The 21448-nt window shown below is 38.7% G+C and overlaps 1 protein-coding gene across 1 annotated transcript in view; it reads left to right on the plus strand.

Annotated features, from left to right (window-relative positions):
* The window catches only part of PHACTR2 (phosphatase and actin regulator 2), a 124247-nt gene that overhangs the window by 46870 nt on the left and 55929 nt on the right, over nt 1-21448 (plus strand). Inside the window, exon 3 of the mRNA XM_069487731.1 lies at nt 17075-17155. Coding sequence (XP_069343832.1) covers nt 17075-17155 — 81 coding nt within the window. The remainder of the gene's footprint in view (nt 1-17074; nt 17156-21448) is intronic.

Genomic DNA, 21448 nt, shown 5'->3' on the forward strand with positions numbered 1-21448 from the left:
TGCTTTTGGTGTCATGTCATGCCTAACTCCAGGTCACAAAGATTTTCATCCTATTTTTTTCTAAAAGTTTTATAATTTTGTGCTTTATATTTAGATCTATGATCAATTTTAAGATAGTTTTTATGTAAGAGGTGAGGTTTAGGTCAAGTTGATTTTTGCATATAAATGTCCAGTTATTTCAATATCATTTGTTGAAAAGGCCATCTTTTTGCTATTAAATTGTCTTTGTACTATATTAAAAATCAATAAGCATATATTTTTCGTCCATATATCCTCTATGGAAATAGTCTTTTCAAGTCTTCTGACTAATTTTTATTGGGCAGTTTGGTTTCTTAATGTTAAGTTTTGATAGTGCTTTATATTAATATCTTCTAAGTACAATGCTTTTGTCAGATATGTTATTTGGAGGTTTTTTTGTCAGACTGTAGCTTGTTTTTTATTCTTTAACAGGGCCTTTTAAGAGTCAAAATTCTTAATTTTAATGAAATACAATTTATCTTTTTTTCTTTCAGATCATGTTTTTGATGTCATCTGTAAGAAACTTCGATAGTATTTGTTGAAAAGACTACCTTTCCCCTGTTGAATTGCCTTTGCACCTTTGTCAAAAATTAATTGGCAACGTGTGTGGTCTATTTCTGGACTCTCTATTCTGTTCTCTTAATCTGTGTGTCTATTCCTTCACCAATATCACACTCTCTTGATTACGGTAGCTTTATAAGTCTGAAAATTAAGTGCTGTGTTTTCTCCAACCTTATTTTTCATTTTAAAATTGTTTTAACTAATCTAGTTTGTTTGGCTTTTCATATAAATTTTAGAATCAGCTTATTTATATTCTTGAAAAGTTCCTGCTAGGATTTTTATTAGAATTGCATTAAATCTATACTGCAATTTGGGCAGAATTTGCCATCTGTACTATGTTGAACCTTCTAATCTACGAACTGGTATGCTTCTCTATTTAATTAGCACTTCTATTTGTTTCATGAGCATTTTGAAGTTTTTAGAAAACAGTATTAGGCTGGACATGGTGGCTCACGTCTGTAGTCCGATCTACTTGGGAGGCTGAGGCAGGAGGATCACTTGAGCCCAGGAGTTCAAGAGCAGCCTGGGACCAGGCGCGGTGGCTCACGCCTGTAATCCTTGCACTCTGGGAGGCCGAGGTGGGCGGATCGTTTGAGCTCAGGAGTTCGAGACCAGCCTGAGCAAGAGCGAGACCCCATCTCTACTAAAAATAGAAAGAAATTATATGGACAGCTAAAAATATATATAGAAAAAATTAGCTGGGCATGGTGGTGCATGCCTGTAGTCCCAGCTACTCGGGAGGCTGAGACAGGAGGATCGCTTGAGCTCAGGAGTTTGAGGTTGCTGTGAGCTAGGCTGACGCCACGGCACTCACTCTAACCTGGGCAACAGAGTGAGACTCTGTCTCAAAAAAAAAAAAGAGCAGCCTGGGCAATATAGCAAAACTCCATCTCTAATTACCAAGAAAACCCCAACAGCAGCAACAAAAAAAAAAAAAAAGGAAAGAAAAAAGAAAAGAAAGCAAAGAGGAAAAAAGAAAACATGGTTCAGTTTATACCTAAGTATTTATTTTATCTTTTTTAGGTATTATAAATGATATATATATTTAATTTCAATTTCTAATTGTTCATTACTAGTTTATAGAAATGCAGTTGTATCATGCTACCTTGCTAAACTCACTTACTAGTTCTAGTAGTTCTAGTGAAGATTCCTTAGGATTTTCTACATAAATAATTATATCATCTGTGAATAGGAATAGTTTTATTTCTTCCTTTCTAATCTGTATGCTTTTTATTTCTTTTCCTTTTTGCACTAGCTAGCACTTCTACAATAGTAAATAGGAGTGATGAAAGGGGACATCTTTGCCTTGTTCCTATTCTTTTTTTTTTTTGAGACAGAGTGTTGCTTTGTTGCCCTGGCTAGAGTGAGTGCCGTGGCGTCAGCCTAGCTCACAGCAACCTCAAACTCCTGGGCTTCAGCGAGCCTACTGCCTCAGCCTCCCGAGTAGCTGGGACTACAGGCATGCGCCACCATGCCCGGCTAATTTTTTCTATATATATTTTAGTTGGCCAGATAATTTCTTTCTATTTTTAGTAGAGACGGGGTCTCGTTCTTGCTCAGACTGGTCTTGAACTCCTGACCTTGAGCAATCCACCCGCCTCGGCCTCCCAGAGGGCTAGGATTACAGGCGTGAGCCACCGCGCCCGGCCCACTTTATTCCTATTCTTAGAGGGAAAGCATTCATTAAGTTGGTAGCTGAAGGGTTTTTGTAGATGCACTTTATTAGGTTGAGGAAGTTCCTTTTTAGTCTTGGTTTTCTGAGAGTATTTATTATGAATAGAGTTGAATTTCTCAAATGCCTTTTCTGAATGACTTGATATGGTCATGTGGGTTTTCTTCTTTAGATTGTTATTATGGTTGATTAAACTGATGGATTTTTGAATATTGAGCCGGTTTCTTGGGATAAACCCCACTGGGTTGTGATATATTATTCATTTTATACATTGCTAGATTTGATTGGATAATATTTTGTTGAGAATTGACAATATTGGCCTGTAGTGTTCTTATACTATTGTTGTCTGATTTGGGTATCAGGGTGACACTAGCCTTATAAAATGAGTTGGGAACATAGTTTCCAGTTCTATTCCTGGAAAAGATTGGATAGAACTGATGTTATTTCTTCTTTAGAGATGTTAAGTAGAATTCACCAGTGAAATATTCTGGGCTTGACAATTTCTCTTTCAAAAGGATTTTAAGCTGCAAATTCAATTTCTTTAATAGTTATAGCACCATCAGGTTATTTCTTTATCTGGGCTGAGTTTTGGTAGAGCTCTTCCTCTAGATTTCTTCGTGTTTCACCAACTACCTCATCTCCTTCAGTGAAGTCCATGTTCAAATGCTGCCTTCTCAATGAGGTCTACCTGGATCATCCTATTTCGAATCTCTGTTTTGCCCTAACAACATTCTTTTTTTTTTTGAGACAGTGTTTCTTCCTTTATCACCCAAGTTGGAGTACAGTGGCCTCATAATAGCTCACTGTAACCTTGAACTCCTGGGCTCAGGTGATCCTTCTGCCTCAGCCTCCTGAGTAGCTGGGACTACAGGCAAGAACCACCACACCCAACTAATTTTTCTATTTTTTTGTAGTTAAGGGGTCTCACTATGTCACTCAAACTCTTGGCCTCAAACAATCCTTCTGCCTTAGCCTCCCAAAATGGTAGGATTACAGTCGTGAGCCACCATGCCCGGCCCCAATACTTTTTTCTAAATAGCTTTGTTGAAATATAATTCATATACCATTTAACATGTGCAATTCAATGGGTTTTAGTAAGATTCACAAGCCATGCAACCATTACCACAATCAATTTTAAATATTTCCATCACCCTAAAAAGAAATCCCTTACCCATTAGCAGTCACTCCCCATTTCCCCCAGTCTCCTAGCTCTACTTTCTCTTTATATAGCTTTGCCTATTCTCGACAGTTCTTATCAATGGAATCATACAATAAATATGTGTCTTTTGTGACTGTCTTCTTTCACTCAGCATGTTTTCGTGATTCATCTGTGTTGTAGCATGTATCAGTACTTCATTTCTTTTTTACTGATTGCTGAATAATATTCCATTGTATGAATATAGCACATTTTATTTATCTATGTATCAGTTGTTGGACATTTGGTTTGTTTCTACTTTTGGCTGTTACGAATAATGTTAATATGAGAATTTGTGTAGAAGTTTTTGTGTGGACATATGTTTTCACTTCTCTTATTTCTATACGTAGAAATGGAATTGCTGAGTCATGGGGTAATTCATTGTTTAACATTTTGAGGAACTGCCAGACTGTTTTTCAAAGTAGCTGCACCATTTGACATTCCCACCAGCAGTGTGTGAACATTCTGGTTTCTTCATACTCTGGCCAACGTTTGTTGTTATGTATCTTTTTTATTCTGGCCATCCTGGTGGGCATGAAGCAGTTCCCTCAGTGCTCTGGATTCTTCTTGTACTACCTTACTTCTTTCATTTTCCATAGCACATTTTACCTTCTAACATTTATAAATAATTTCTATTGTTTAGTATCTGGCCCCACTTCCTAATAGATTATAAATTCTTTTGTTTTCTTCTTTGATAAAATCTCAAGCAACTTGTATAGTTCCTGACTTATGTTGTGCATTCAGTAAATGTTTGTTGACTGAATCAACAAAAGGCTCTTGATGGGCCTTTTTTCATCCCACATAATGGAGCATTTGCAAGTGAATCTTTGTGACCCTGGAAAGTGCTAGAATTTTCAGGGGTGATGACTGTTTTCAATGATTCTTTGGTGTTCCTGTCACAGAGAGTTGTTTAAAAGAGCCTTAAGGAATCTTGAAAAGCTACAATAGACAAAATGAATATTTCACCAATATAGTGGATAGGGTGGGGAGCTAGTCTCCCATGAATGGATAATGAACTTAAGTAGCTGTGACTGGTCTGTGTGGCAGCATTTTAAAGGTCAGTGTGGGGACATCATTGACAAAAAAGGAGGTAGGCGGCGGTTGTGTTTTACTTCAACCACTTGTGTACCCGTGTGTTTTATAACTGAACCTAATCAGACCAAGTGAGTATTAGAAGTTCTGTGGGCAAGAGACATAACATATAATTATTTTACTATACATACATTTTTGAAATTCTATTGTTTTCCTAAAGATATGTGATGGTGTTAAAATAGTTTTCTGCTATATGCATTAAATATAAAGGAGACTGAATATTCCTTTTCATTTTTTTTCCTCACTAGAATGAATTTTTTCTTGGTTCAATCTTTCTGTACATAGGTGGATGAAACGAATCATTATGGCCCCATCTTTTTATTTATGGAGCATTTATTATTCATTATAGGTCTATTCTAGGGGTAAAACTCATTTATGGGAAAGAGTGGTACAATCTGAATGCTTACTTTTTTATGCATTTGTCATAATTGAAATTAGTGGTTTCATAAATATGATATCCTGCCATCATGGGTTTAAAATAGCCAGCTGCACAATAAATGGCCAAACCATCAGGGCCCACCTTTTGCAGATAAATACAAACCATAAGATCTTGTTTCTAAATGCAGTTGAGGAGACTCCCTTGCTTCCTGTGCATTTTGCAAAATAGATGTTTTGTTCAATCCAAGCTGAGTTTTGGATTTAAATTTGTTGCATTGTAGGGCCGAATAGTATCTTAAGCCTCAATCTTGTCCGAGAAGAGTCAGAGTTTTCTAGGGCAGGTGGACTCAGATAAGCAAGGCATTTTCACTGACCATTCTATGAAAACATTCTCAAACGAGCTATGGATGCTATTGATTTTGCTGATTTCTGACTATAAATGATATTTTAAAAAAATCACTTCCACTAGAATGAAATGTAGAATTGTTAACTTGTTTCTCCCCACTCCCCCCATTGCATTTGATTCCTAAGAGGGATGTGGAAGAAAGGAGCAATGTTCCCATAGATCTCTTAATAAAACAAGGCTCCCATTGGGTTGAGACAAAGTGAGTTTGTATTGCTTTAAGAGAGGATCTGATTGTTTATATCCCTTACTTGGGTGGATAATTTCCTAATTTCATTTTCCTTTGGAGTGGTGCCACTTTAAACACTTTTAAAGGTACTACAGAACCCCTTCTGCCCTGGGTCAGAGAATTCATGTCAGGAAAGTCCATTATTTTATTTCCTTTGCATATTATTTCCCTTTCTGGTTTTGTTTTGTTTTTTTCATCCCGTGATACGAATCCGGTCCTTATCACAGAGGGCTAACTCCTGGAAAGTGACTGGTTTTTTGCTTACATATTTTCCTGATTTGTTTCCCACTTGGAATAAAAGTTGCAACCTTAATTCTTATTTCTTTTGTTTTAGGTGAAAGGAGTTTGCTCACCTAGGCTTATAGCACTTTTTGTCCCAAGTGTTCTTCAACTGCTTCCCAAACCTAGACGCTCTAAGTTTTCAAACTGGTACTCATGAAGTTTTCTTTATTCCAAAGTATAAGTGTTCATATAGTACCTATTAGATGACAGGGCATAAGAGGCTATATGAGAAACATAAGAGAATTAAAAAACATTGTTGGAAAGAAAACTGGATACTGGAAAATAGTTAGAAAACTCATTATGCATCATTGTAGTTAAAATTCCTTGAAAATTCCTTCTCATTTATTTTTCATTTCAACATGTATGTAGAAATGTATAGTCCAAAATATTTTATGGTTTAATTTGATTTTTTTAAGTTGTGGTATAAAAATCCATAACAAAATTTACCATCTTACCTTTTTTTTTTTTTTTTTAAAGAGAGAGGATCTCATTTTGTCACCTAGGCAGGAGTGTTATACACAATCATAGGTCACTGTTAACCTCAAACTCCAGGGCTCAAGTGATCCTCCTGCCTCAGCCTTGCAAGTAGCTAGGACTACGAGTGTGCACCACCATGCCCGGGTAATTTTTCTTTTAAGAGATGGGGTCTCACTATGTTGCCCAGGCTGGTCTTGAATTCCTGGCCTCAAGCAGTCCTCCTGCCTTGGTCCCCCAAAGCACTGGGATTACAGGTGTAAACCACTGCACCTAGCCTACTGTCTTAACTATTTTAAGTGTACAGTTCAGTAATGTTAACTCTATTCACATTGTTGTACAATACATCTCCAGAACTTTTTTGTCTTGCAAAACTGTAAGTCTATACCCATTAAACCACTCCTCTTTTCCCCTCTCTCCCGCCCTTGTAATTTCTTTTTAAAGAAAAACTTGGATGAATCAAGTGAAAAACATTAGGGATACCAACTAAAGTTTAATAACCTATTTTAAATCAGATGTTGACGTATTGCTAGCATTATGTAGTTCTTTCTTTTTGCTGAGTTTTTCAATTCAATTCGATGCTAAAAAGTTCAAAGTAGTTACCACCCCATGAGGTTGGAGAAATGCTCCCTTTGTTTAATTTGGGTAATTTCTACATGTGCAGCATTATGAAGTAAAGTGTTTTTTACTTTAATAAAGGTTTTTAAAAAAACCTTTTATTTGTTACTCATTTGAAGTTTTATTTAGGATTAAATTTAATGTAGGAAGAAGCTATGTGGATATCAATAATAATAATGATAATTAAACCTCTTTGAGTTTTTACTATGTGTCAGACACTGTTTTAAATGCTTGTAATCTTCCCAATTGCTCTGTGAGGTAGGTTACCATCATATTATATGATAGATATATTCCATGTATAATCCCAGTTTTACTAGCGAATAAACTAGTGAGGCACAAAAGAGTTAAATAACTTGCCCTAAGTTCTTGGGCTTTTGTAGAACATAGCCAGTATTTGAAACTCAGAAGCCTGGCTTGAGTTTTTGTTCTTAACCCTTGTACTCTGCTGCCTTCTGGGTCAGTAAGCATATCAAAGTAAAATTATCAGTGGAATATTATCAAAGGAATATACAAAGGTATACTTTTGGAGAAGATGTATACACAGGAGAAAATAGAAAGGAGGAGAGAAAAACTAATATTTGTTTGATCTACACTTTATGCCAAACACTTTACAAGATATTTCAATCATCCTAATACCTATTCAATTTAGGTTTTAATACCTCTGTTTTCATATGTGGAAACAAAGGCTCAGAGAAGTTTAGGAGCTTGCCAGTGTCTGGATTTGAACACAAAGGTATACTTTTGAAAGAGCTGAGTATATTCTGCATAAAAGTATTCTAGATAGAATTACATCATATATAATATGTAATAAACTTATATATAAATATTATATAGAAATATTTATTCTATGTATCTATATAAATATGATACAGAATATAATATAGAATATAGAATTCTATATTTAGAAAGCTTTTATACAGGATGTATTCTAGCTCTCTTAAGAATTATTTATGTATGTCTATATATTACATAGCATCTATTCTATTCTAATTGTGTAAAATATACTATTATATATATATCATATACATTAAGAGGAATATGTACTTCTTTATCCATTTTCTATTTTCTAGCCTGTTTATCTTCAAGAAGAACTATGAGACCTAATAATCACCCTAATAATCATAAAACCTAAAAACTAGAGTAGAAAGGGGGGGGCTATTAAAAGAGAAGCCTTATGTCAAGTAGAAACTTAGCTTTGCTATCAAACTTTAAATATTACAGTTTCAACTACAGTCAAAAGCTACATTTCCCCAAACCTTATTTTTTGTGTTTATCTTGGAAAATAAAAACTTCAGTTGAAATTACCTTTTGTCCTATCACGGCAGCGTCAAGCAGGAATCAGGTGCCATTTTTCTCTCCTGGTTTAGTTTTGGCCTGGTCTAGTTTTGCCAAAGGAATCCTGTTCTTTACAAAGACTGTGCATTCTGTTGGATATGCAAGATGGTAGGTAGAAGAGGGGAATGTGTAAAATGCTCCAGAAAAATAAATTTTTTAATCATCTTAAGAAACGTAGTCTGATTAGATATGTACATGAAAGTAATAAACATAGATCTTGGAAAATTGCTACTCAAATCTTTTTACTAACCTAGACTGGTTACCCCCACCTTTAGTTTGAGTTGGTGGTGTTTTAATATGTATTGTTTCTAGGATAACTAAATAAAACAGGTTTTTAAGGATTATATGTCACCTTCTCCCCTCCCCACATTGCCCTAAGTTATGAAGAATTTCAACCACATTTAATCCAGGGCAATAGAATTAGATATTTAAATGAATGGGAATGTCTTCATTTAGGATCGTTTACTATCACCAAGATCTCTTTCGTATCTAATCTTGCTTGCCATTAACTGCCTAATCCATGGTGAAATGAGATATTATCCCATCTCAATCAGAGTTACTGAGTCCCCAAAATGTGTAAGACTATCCAAGAGCAGATCACAGGCAAAGCCATCACTTAGAAATTCAGGCTCTCTGGAGCTTCTCCTCTGATGGCTGTTGCTTATGATGTTCTAGTTTTAAAAACCTCTCACCATTTGGAACTTGAGATTTCTTTTAAAATCTGTTCTCTAGCCTGTTCTTCTTCTTGGTATGAGGTTAGAATGTAAACACTCTAGAGATGGTTATCATTATCCTTATTTCAAACACCGGTCCCCTCTGTGGACTCACCATGTCTTAGGTTTACTATCTTTTACCGTAAAGAAACAGGAAATGGAAACACACTAGCTTTTCATTAAACTGGATGAATCCAAAAGCACCTGTCTTAGGCATTCGTATTTCTCATGAATTTGCAAGAGTCAGAGTGGAAGGAGGAAGGTCGGGGAGTGTTTCACGTAGCACACAGATCTTGGCTTCTAATTATTCTCCTAAGATTACTTGTACTTCCTGGCCCATCTGGGATCTAGGACTTGCTCATTGTTCGAGTCTTGAACCTTTATCCCTGGGGAATAAGAACGACAGGTCCCCTTGGGTTGACCTACCATGACCATTCCCAGCTTGCCTCCTCTGGAAACAGCAGTGATTTGGTTTCTGCCGTTTACACAGGTCAAAGACAATCACCTCTTCCCTCCTCCGACCTCACCCTTTTCTGTCGCCCCTACCAATTTTAAAAGTATTGCATATAGTTGTTCTATGAAAAAGCATGATGCTGAAAAGTTTAGAAAACATTGTACCTTTTGTGTAGAAAAGGGGAAAATTAAAATAAATATTTTGTGTATTGTTCAAGAAAGTATGGAAGAATACACAAGACACTAATAAACTGGTTAATTGCTTATGGAGTAAGGCTGGGGATTAGTTTGAATGGGGGGCGGACAGAGTAAGAGTGAGAATTTGTACTATATTCTTTTATAATTTGAACTATGAGAATATACTGAGTTCAACCAGATTCTAGCTGTTTGACTGCAAAATGTATTTAGCCTCTCTAAGTCTCATCCTTTTCTGTATGAGGGAAATAAAAATAACTACTTAGCCTATCTTTCAGGACTACTGGGGGGATTGATGAGAAAATAAATAGGAAAATGTTCTGTAAGCACCAAATAAATAGATGATTACTATCAGATTAGCGGGGGAAATTGTGACACTAATTTCCCAAGAGGAGGAAGGAACATAGATATCTTCATCTTCCTCTTTCTTAAGGGCTGGCCAAATTTTGAGGGTCTGTATAGTTCTCCTTTCATATTTCTACCATGACAACTGAGAGAATCTTTGGTTTCTGCTGGAAGAAACTTCAATTCAAAAACATTTATTTCACATCTTTCGATTAGTCAGGGTCTTCACTGCAGTGAATCATAACAGGCTTAATCAAACAGAGAATTTATTGGCTCATGTAACCAAAAAGCCCAGGGGCAGACAGCCTTCAGGCATGGTTGGACCCAGATGCTTAAAAGCTCTGATTAGGAATCTCTCTCTCCTTTGAGTTTATGTTCCTCTGTATTGGCTTTGTTTTTTTTTTTTTTTTTTTTTTTTTTTGAGACAGAGTCTGACTCTGTTGCCCAGGCTAGAGTGAGTGCCGTGGCGTCAGCCTAGCTCACAGCAACCTCAAACTCCTGGGCTCAAGCAATCCTCCTGTCTCAGCCTCCCGAGTAGCTGGGACTACAGGCATGCACCACCATGCCCGGCTAATTTTTTCTATATATATTTTTAGCTGTCCATATAATTTCTTTCTATTTTTGGTAGAGGTGGGGTCTCGCTCTTGCTCAGGCTGGTCTCGAACTCCTGAGCTCGAACGATCCGCCCACCTCGGCCTCCCAGAGTGCTAGGATTACAGGCGTGAGCCACCGCGCCCGGCCTTGGCTTTGTTCTTGTTGTTGTTAACTTAAGCTCTTCTCTGCGGGAAGCAAAGTGACCACTGGCCATTCTAGGCTTATATTCATCTAGTTTTAACAGCTCCAGAAGAAAGAGAAAACCTTGTTTTCTTATTGTTCCAGTAAAATTCTCAGGCTTGGATCTCATTGGCACAGCTTGGGCACGTGCCCCTCTCTGAATCCATCACCAGTGCCAGGAAGATGTTGGACTCTGACTGGATAAGCCTGGGAGCCCAGAGCCTAAGACCAGGGGTGGGGTTAACCTGAGACAAATGACATGAACTAGGAAAGGAGGAAGGCAGTTTCCCAAAGGGAAAAAATCAAGAGAGTCGTGTCCTAGACATGCCTTCCCTCCCTCCACTCAAAAAGACATTTAGCTCCCAAATATCTACTCTCTGCAATATGTTATTTTTGGCATGATGGGGACAAAATTATAAACAAGCTATCCCTCATAGAGTTTAGACTAGAGTCATGTGAATATAAACCTATGTACACATAAATTTAGTAATGAACAACATAGTAAATGCTATGACAGAAATAATAGTAATAGCTAATATTTATTGAATAGCTTTCTAGTTTCCAGGTACTCCTCTAAACACTTTAATTAGCTTAACTCATTTAATCTCCAAAAGAACCAGAAAGGTAGCAGCTGTTACTCCATTTTGCAAATAAGGAGGCTGAGGCACAGAGAAGTTACTTAAAAGTGTTTCTGGAGCGCAAGGAAGGCTCTAGCGAGTCAGGATAGTGAAATCTCCATGCAGGGGTCGCTGTTTGAAGAGGATTTAAAATGCTAGGGTGGATTTCACCACAGAGCAATACGGAAACAGTAAATGAAGGAACGGCGCCTAAGAGATGCAGGAGATGTTTAAGAAATGGCAAGAAGTAAAGTTTGACTTAAACATTAGGCTTGTAAAAAGGAGGTAGAAAAAAGTGACGGGAAGCGTGGTTAGTTGGGCCCGGCTGTAAAGCTTGGCTGCTGTCCCAAGTTCAGCTTGTTCTGCAGTTTGTAGGACTTTTGAGTAGGGGAGGGCCGTGATCGGATAAACAAGAAAACGGCCAGACCCCTGAGTGTTTTTAGTTGGGGATATTGGCTTTAGTTCTTCGCCGCCGTACATTCTCGGGATGTTTTGGAAGGTTTTTTGCAAATGTCCTGTTGGGTGGCATTGGGGTGGTTATTTCTTTAAATGACTTAGTTCTGCCTTAGTGAAGGGTCTTTTTAAGAGGAGACCGTTTTTTCTGACATTCTGTTTTCTGAATTGACTGCTATTGAAGAGGGGTAAAGCCAAGCCAGGCTCTTACGGGACACTTTCAGCACAAGACAAGTGGTTTTCTGTGCTTCTGTCACAGTGTTACAGTGAGGCCATTCAGTGCTGAGAACCGAGAAGATAACATGGCACGCTTATTTAATACTCTTCTATTTGCTCTTCTATTTTGTCCAGTCATTAAACGGTGTTAGAATTGAGAATTAGGACTCTCTTTCCTCGCCAAACGAAAACACAAGTGACTTGTTGACTGCAAGATTTACTCTCCCAGATACTTCCAGAGTAGTATGAAATCCTGGCCAAGTATCCGCAGAAAAAAAGCTAGTGGCATGTGCCCCAGCCTCTTTTCCTGGAGGCAGGCTCCACGCCTGCCTCTCCCTGCCCAGAAGGACATCATAAATCATTTATAATTTATGAGGAGCCGGGTCCGGTACTACACCCTGCTAGTAGCTGGTGTTTGTCCTCTACACACTGTGGGCTCCCTTCTTCAGTGCTTACAGAGACTTTTTCAGATGATCCATATGACAGAAAGCTGAGAATTTTCCCTTTGACTGGCCCAGCCAAAGAGTTAAGGAGGGAGAAGACAGAAGACTCTTGTTCCTTAGGGTTTTGCCACAAGCCTCACTTGCTTTCTCCCAAATTGGAGGCCGGGAAGGGGCAGAAAACAGGACTGTTATCATTATTAGCCTATTTTCTTTTATTCATTTATTCAACAAAAACACTTTTTTTTTTAAAGTGCCAACAGCCTGCAAGTCACCCTTGGGGACACAGGAGTAAGCAAAACAGAATTTTGGTCCTCATCAAGATTTTACACTTATGCATGTTAGGAGGCGATGGCCACATATTATTTTTCAGGGAACGAAGATGGGTAACGTGGGGAAGGGGAACGAGCCATTGTACATCAGGTGGGCAGGGAAGGGGTTTCTGGTGACGTGACCTTTGAGCAGAGGCTTGTAGGACATGACGGAGTGAGACGAGTGGGTAGACAGGAAAATGGCCTCCTGGAAAGGACAGAGGCCACCGTGCAAGGTGCCTTAGGTGAGAAGCCCGAGGGCCCCGAGGGGCTGGAGCTGGGGGAGCCAGGAGGGAGTGGTTAGGAGACAGGCAGGTGGGAGACGGGACAGCCTACAGGTATGGCGTGTTAGAGTTGAGATGTTATTCCAGCTGAGATGGGCAACCACTGGAAATCCTTGGGAGACCACCACAGGGTAAGTGTGAAGTCAGGAAAGTGGGGCCCAGCGCTTCCTTTACTTCCTAGACCAAAGTCGAATGTGTGCTGTTGTAATTAGGTTGAACTGTCAAAATATTGATTCACTCAGTGCAGAGAGTGAAACAGAAATCGTGGTTTTGCTTGATTCTGGTGTAAAAATCACTCATGCCTTTTCAACTGGGATAAATGCAAGTAACCATGAGCCATTTATTTACTCAACTAGTGACAAGACTTTTCGTGGAGACTTAGCTACTACACCAGCCATCTGTGCTTCAGTAGCCCTTTCCTGGCACTACTTTGGTTACGCTGTAGCTGTGGGAGAGGCCCCAGCATTATGTTGTTGCACAGGTTGGTGGGAGCTTCAAAGTCAAGGAGCAGCTGGTGGGACTGTTGGGATCAGATTCTAGGAGGCTTCAGTCACTCGCTTTGCTCTCAGTGAATACACAGAGCTGACTCCTGACGTTTTCTACTCACAATGCCGTACTCTAGAGCCACGGAGAGCTTGGGTTTGATGAATGTGCAGAAGTCACAGAGAGTGCAATGTGGACCCCTTCTAAGGAATACCTTCCTAAAAATGAGGGCGATCGGTAACCAAGTCATGCCACGAAGTGAGCATCCTGCCTCTGAATGTTTTGAAGCAGGTGCTTGAGCACATTGCAGGAATGTTGGACTAGAATGACCTCTCAGATTCATTCCAATGCAAAACCCCTGTGAGCCCATAAAAAAGTGTCCGGTGAATGTGCTCTGCAAACATACAGGCGCTATATAAACACGAGGCAAATATTTTAAAAGGTGAAGAATGAGATACTTGTAATTCTGTGAGAGCAGTGGTTGGAATTTTGCGCCCTGCGACATACCTTCCACGCTCAGTCGCCTGCAGCTTGTTCTCCTTGGCGCTGTACACAGGTAGCTGCACTGTGTGTTAAAAATGCGCTCAGCCGAAGACCAAACAAATGCCCAACCGCGTTTTCCTATCAGGGCCTGTTTATGGGAGGTAGAGCAAAAGAACAAAGCTGTTGGTTTTGATTCTTGGCAGGAAGCCGATGCTGCTGCTTCAAAGCTCCGGAGTTTACAAGGAAGAAAGAAGAAGAGGAATTTTTAGTTTACAAGGAAGAAAGAGGAGGAATTTTTAGCTGAGACTAAGTTAGAACTAAAGCAACAGAAGACTCAAAACTAAAACTAAAGAATCCTTTGAGATCCACAATGGAAAGGCAGAAACCAAAAAAAGGGACTATATACCAGGCTCTCAGGTAATTTTTTAGTGCAAGGATGAAAGTTTTTAAAGGTGCCCAAAGCAGAGGGTACAGAAGAGACTTGATTAATGATACAGGATCACACCACGTTTGAGCTGGACTAGTTGTCCTTAGTGATCATTGAATCTTGTCCCTTATTTTGTAGATAACGGATTAGAGGCCCAGGAACTTGAAGTGACTGTCCAAGGTCACCCAACTAGTTGTAGGAGTTTTGGGACTAGAATCCAGGACTCCTGACAACCATTTTGTGTTTTAGAAAACTTTTCAGAAGCAGCAAACAATGGAAAGTTCTGTTTCATATGAGCAAAGTGTGGATGAAGATGAGAAAGCCGGCCGCAGCGGTTGCATTCCGAATGGCCGTGCATGTGGTTTGCCAGAATGCAGCCTGACCCCTGCGACCCGCTGCACTTGCTCTGACAGGTGCCATCTCCACATCCTCAAGCTTAGGGCAGAATAGCCGTGAATCTCTGGGCCTGTCCCCAGGAATGGAGGCCAGGACAACTGTTGCAAGAGGCCTAGAGTCCTGCCGCCCCTCAGAGCCCTGTCATGCATTATCGGGTTTGTACAATCCCTGAGAGGCGGCAGTGGTCAGAGAGTCCTTCTAAACCACCTGCAAAAATCTCAGCAATGTTCCACCTGTCATTGTGGGTGTTGTTATTTGGCTTCCTGTGCTGATAAGGGTTCTCTCCTCTTCAGCCAGAGTCTGAACAAATTGAAACTGTGTTTAAATAACCACACTCCTTCTACCAAAAAGAACTGCCCTGAAAGAACTCTTTGCCCCTATGCCAGATTAACTTTGTCCATTGAAATCACTAACCTTTAAGTGAGCTGTTGTTACTTGTTCTGGAAGGGACACGGAGAGGGATGGGTGAGTCATCTAGGCTGTGGTCCCCAACCCTTGGGCCACGGCCTGGTACTGGTCCGTGGCCTGTTAGGAAACAGACTGCAAATCACCGCCTGAGCTCCGCACCCCACCATACACGCACGCACGCACCCCACCACTGCATCCCCGGTCTGTGGAAAAATTGTCTTCCATGAAACCAGTCCCTGGTGCCAAAGGGGTTGGGGACTGCTGATCTAATGGAAGGGAGGAGAGGCTTCTGCATATGTCTCCGTTGAAAACCATAAGATGTTTGTGGTCATCGTTTTGACCATTCATTCATTCATTCATTACCGCATTCATTTTCTTGTTTGTATGTATTCTAATTCTGTCTTAAAAATGTTTGAGAAAACTTACAACAAAGAGTGTATATACTATACATAAAATATAAATCAAGTCAGGTTGCAGAGGGGGAGGAAACAGAGATTCTACCCATGAATTGTCACATGAACTCTGTGTTCATGTCAAGTTTTACCCTGACTTTTCTAACAACCAGGATTGAAAAAGGAATACACAATTCCTAGTTATCAGAAAGGAAAAACAATCCAATGTCTTCAAGAGAGACTAAGTGTTGCTATTCCGGGGCTCTTGTCATTAGTAAACACTTTTCTAAGACTTTCACGAGCTTATTACGAAACTGGGCGCCCAAGGCACACCCTGCCTCCCCCTCCCTTTCAGTGTCCTTGCTGCAGGCCACCTGGGACATTGGGAAAACACGTTCTTAGTGTTATCACCAGCTCCCTTCACGTGTGTCAGGGCATGGCTTGGGGTAATGGCTTTAGTTTGGGTTTAGTTTAGTTGAAATGATGTTGTCTAGAGTAGCTCCAGGATTTTCCAATTATAAAGCCAGGAGCAGGGATCTTAGGGAGGGTCAGAAATCGAGTGGGACTGTGGCTGCCCACTCTCCACCAGCGCACCTGTCCTTCTCCTCAGGGTTCCCCGGACCCCTTATCCAGCCCTTCTCTGCTGTGTCAAGGTCCTTTTTTGAACAGAGCATTTGGAGGGAATAGAATTCTGCAGAACACACTTTGGGAAATGTTGACTCAAAGGATTAGTACGTGACAAGCCCCCATGTTAATTTTACACACCTTCTTGGGCCCTGAAAGTGAGGAATGGAGCTGGTGGTTGCATAGACTTGTAGGGTTCAGGAACTCTAACATACACACACAAGATGAATACTACTGAGGCCTCGCTCCTAAGCTTCTAAGACGCATTCTGAAGTTGTACCAGGAATTTAAATTTCTTCCAGAAGAGGGAAGAATCAGTGTTGAGATTGTCATCTCTTTACATGCCTGTGAAAATTGTCCATTCTTAACTTCTTTGTCCGTCCTCCTAAGATGGGTTTTTCAGTGGATATTCCAGAACCCTCTTGAATTTGTGAGTATGACATATAATGTAAGCACATCCATAGAGTCACATGCTGTAGAATGCATCATTGCCAAAGACAGAAATATTTCAAAGTGAGAAGTGACCTATAGTTGGTGTGGAAGAGTATGTCTGGATTCCTGGCCAAAGATTACCCTTGGGAAGAGCAGAGGCAGTGGCTGGGCTGAAGCACTGGCTGGAGGCATTTGCTCTTGTCCTGTCTATGTTGATTTGACTCCAATTACGTTTTTCTGGGCAACTGGAAAACACAGGGGTTTGAGTCCCCGTGTGAACGGAATGACTATGCTCAATTCTATTTGGAATGTTTTTCATAATTATTTTAAGCAATGACTCGATTCTTACTTGTGCTTGTTCTTTTTAAAAGTATTAGAAAGGAAGATATCCACAAGACAAAGTAGAGAGGAGCTGATAAGAAGGGGAGTTCTTAAGGAATTGCCTGATCAAGGTGAGGAAATAAATCATACATTTAAAATAATTTGATCCTTCACTCTTTGGTCTTTCTTTTATTTTCTTTTGAAATTTAAAATGATCGTGATCTCTGTCAGATGAAGCAGTGAGTAAGTAACGTACTGTGAGAACCTTGCTTTCATTCTCCATGCCTTTGTGGGCTGCAGGGAATCCGGGGTATTAAACAATAGAAGCCTGGTGGCTTTTCTGGTGAACCTGTCACCATATGTCACTCATCCAAACCCCAAACGCTGCAAAGGTACATCTGTGGCTAGTGATTCAGATGAGATACAAATGCTTCTATGACTCCTTCTCTTCTCTGTTCTTGAGCTTCAGTCTTTCTATTCACATCAAACTCAACTATTTGAGTAAATGCAAAGTTTTAGCTTGGTTCGTGCCTTACTTGTTTCTTAAAACTACCACTAAAAGAAAAGAGAGAAGAGAGATGGTAGACTTGCCTCAAATGTGCAACCAGTAAGGCATGAAAGGCCAAATTAAATTAATCCACATTCTTTCATTTTTCCAATATTGATCTCTTTTTGTTTCTCTGAATCTGATTGCCTCTCACCTTTTCACTAACAATGATTATTTCCAAGGTTTTTTTTTTCCTACCTTTAATCTTCTTTCCTTTTTTCTCTATCCTCTCAAGGAGGAATCTTGCTCAGAAAAGACAAGGATTAGATAGAAACCAAGATTGACCCTCAAAAGAAAATATCAACATTGGTTATTTTTCCAAATAAATAACACCAAATGATTTTTATCACTCCCACTACTATTAAAACTAAAGAACATTTTGTTGTAACGTTATTGATTTATCTCATGCCTCCCCGCTCCAGACATTTACTGGGATCAAGTATTATTATTACTTTTATGAGAACAAATAAGATACTATTAATTTGAAAATGAAATAATAGTACTTTCTTTTTTTTTTTTTTTTTTTTGATATATGTTCCCTGCAAAGAACTTAGCATTTTGGGGCATTTACTATTTATAAGTCAAAATGACATACTTTTTCCAGCATCTGAATAATTCCAGAGTGGAGCTGAGAAATGCTTTACTGTTTTACTCCTGCTTCAAAGAAAATAAGGAATTCTAGAGTCAATAATACCATTTTTCTTGAGCCCTCACAATTTTAGGTATTTTATTTCAGTTTCTTACCTGTCAAACTTTTCTCACTCTACTTTATAAATGAGCTGTATGTCTTCTCTAATTTTCTATTACCTTGAAGCTATTTATTTCCTGTCTGGGACTTTTAAAAATAAAAAAAAAAATGCACATCCCTAACTTTTTAAAACCTAAAGTATCAAAATTCGTCTCCGTGCAATCTCTCTGGAGGCAGCAGAGAAATTACATACCCGCTGAGTGCTGAACACTGAACCATCAGCTTTATGGAGTGGGCCAAGGCATTTGTTTGGCATCTTTTATTTGGAAATATTTTAAAGAAAGAAAAAAGTGGAAAGATTTACTATTAAAACTGTTCATAGGTTTAAAGATAGAGATTAAAGGCCCATTTTTTTCCTAATTAAAATTTGTAGGTAGGCCGGGTGCGGTGGCTCACGCCTGTAATCCTAGCACTCTGGGAGGCCGAGGCGGGTGGATCGCTCGAGGTCAGGAGTTCGAGACCAGCCTGAGCAAGAGGGAGACCCCCGTCTCTACTAAAAAAAAATAGAAAGAAATTATCTGGCCAACTAAAATATATAGAGAAAAAATTAGCCGGGCATGGTGGCGCATGCCTGTAGTCCCAGCTACTCGGGAGGTTGAGGCAGTAGGATCGCTTAAGCCGAGGAGTCTGAGGTTGCTGTGAGCTAAGCTGACGCCACGGCACTCACTCTAGCCCGGGCAACAAAGCGAGACTCTGTCTCAAAAAAAAAAAAAAAATTTGTAGGTAGAAAAAAGAGTTTAGTTTTTCTAAAATCAAGTAGCAATGGTCAACATAAAGAAATGCTTAGCATTGCTTGGTTTTTATTTGGCATAAGTGGTTAAACTATTTGCCTCATAGACTACAATTTCTTGGGCCAACATATATTTATTTCTCAGAAATCGGACTCTATTTGACCTTCTTATTTAACTTTTGCAGCTGAACGTTAAAAGTTTTTAAAAATTAAAAAAAAAGATAATTTTTAACCTAAACATAATGTAATAGTTTTAATGTTTGGGAAGTCATAAACTACTGAGTTTTTTGCTTTCCACCTTTTGCATGATTCCTATACAAAACTGTAGAAATTGCCTGTGGTTGAAAGTTCCAAGGGATACCTGTTATAAATGGAGTCCTTCTCCTTTGCAGCTGAGGGCTGGAGAAAATAGTTTTCTGTCACTTTTCCCAAAGACAATTATCTTGAGAATTTCGGTCTGGAAAACTGGAAGCTGCTGTTCTTGGTGACAGCCTCCTCTCTTCTGCCAATGAAGATTCATTCTTTGCCTTGATCTTTTCAACCTCATCTCGCTCTTAACAGTACCTGTCAATCAAGCCCTTTATTCAGTGAGCCCGATAGACTTTAAATCCCTCCAGCCACCCTGACTTTGACCTCATCCCTTCCTGGCCCACACCTGCACACCCAGCTTTCATTATTACTCCCTTTAGATTCTCTTTTTCACACCAAGACACACCTTCAATCTAGAAGTTCAGCAATTTGTCTTATCTCCTGAGAAGTCCATGGTCTAATCCAAAGTTACTTTTTACCTCTGCTTCTTTCTTTCCACATTTTCCCTTTGCTTTCGATGGCATAGAGGTGTTTTTTTGCCTTTTTCTCCTACCACTTACTTTCAGACATCTAATGAGTCACTCACCTTTTGCTCATACACGATTTCCTCCACGTATCTGTTCCTCCTTTAACTATATCCCCAGCTGGTTACCAGACAGAGAGAAACTCCTTCAAACACTCATGCTCCTGATTTAACCACTTGTTTCTGATTGTGCTTTCTCTCTCATTTTACTTTAAGTTTACAACTATTAATACTTTCTGAGTTTTCTTTCCTTTGCGTACAAATGCTCCTGTGAGACTTGTTGGCCTAGCCTCTTATTGTCACCTGTCGTCTAGCTCAGCATCTTTTCTTGCCTTTTTTTGCTGTGCTTATATTTTACTGACATACATACACTATATCAAGAATTTAACTTACTTTAATTCTAAAACAAATTTCTTAGCCCACAGTACTAGAAAACCTTTTCAATACACACACCAACTAGTTAATAACTTTAATTCTCCTCTATTTTATTTTTGAATTCCATATTCATTACAAACATGTCTCTTTCTCTACAGTTGTTTTCATATGCACTAGCTTTATTTCATGCCTCAAAGTAAGTATCTTTCCACATTTTTGACTATTTTTCTCTATCTTACAATAATCCAGTTGCTTCTTGTGTCACAACTATTTAATTTTCTCACTAGCTGTTTTGTTCTAAATTTTATAAATGTATTATTTAATTTACTAAAGAATTTTAATGTAATAATGCTGAAAATAGAATTAATTCATCATTAACATGGCTTTAACATATTGTTATTACCAACTAAAGTCAAAGAAAACCAAGATAAATTTATATTTGGGTTACCTAAAATCTGAGGACTTTTATATAAAGAAGTGGTTTTCCATTTTGTTTGGAATTTTCCATTCTTTCTTTATTTTTATTTTATCTAGACACATTGTGTCCTCCCCTCCCTTTTTTACAGCTAATTTCTTGGGATCCAATAATAGGAATTAAGAATCTTTGGATTCTTTTTGGTTTGAGATATATTCTTTAAAAAATTCCTACCTTAATTTTACTGAAATAGTTAAGATTCACTTGCAATGACATTGCTTAAATTATTGTCTATTTTAGCTTTAAACAGGACTCAGATTATAGGTTCTTGGGAGTTACCTGACTGAGCAACAATTGCTTGTTCATTCTGAGCATGACATAATGCCATGACATGTGTTTTACTTATAAAAATGTCATGCCTGTTTTTGTCAAGAAGATGAATAGGTTTTATTGCCAAGCCACAGCAGTTCAATCATATTTAATAAAAATTTGAGAAATGGTCTCTGTTTTATGATTACCAAAATAAGATTAATCAAAAATTCCATAGAAACAGCTCTAATCATGCATTTCTTCAAGTTTGCTAAGTCAAAATTTCAATTCATTTATTTTTCTTTTACAATGGTAGCAAAACCTCTTAAATTTTTCCAGAGATGAAGTAGGGTTAATTTTTTCAAGCATCACTGAATTAAAAGTTTCTAGAAAATCTCTTTCACTTTAGAAACTCCCGGGAATTATGAAAGTTTGGGGATTAAAACTAGTTATTTATGATTTCGATAA

This window comes from Eulemur rufifrons, chromosome 15 (assembly GCF_041146395.1).
Source record: "Eulemur rufifrons isolate Redbay chromosome 15, OSU_ERuf_1, whole genome shotgun sequence".
NCBI classification, from domain to species: domain Eukaryota; kingdom Metazoa; phylum Chordata; class Mammalia; order Primates; family Lemuridae; genus Eulemur; species Eulemur rufifrons.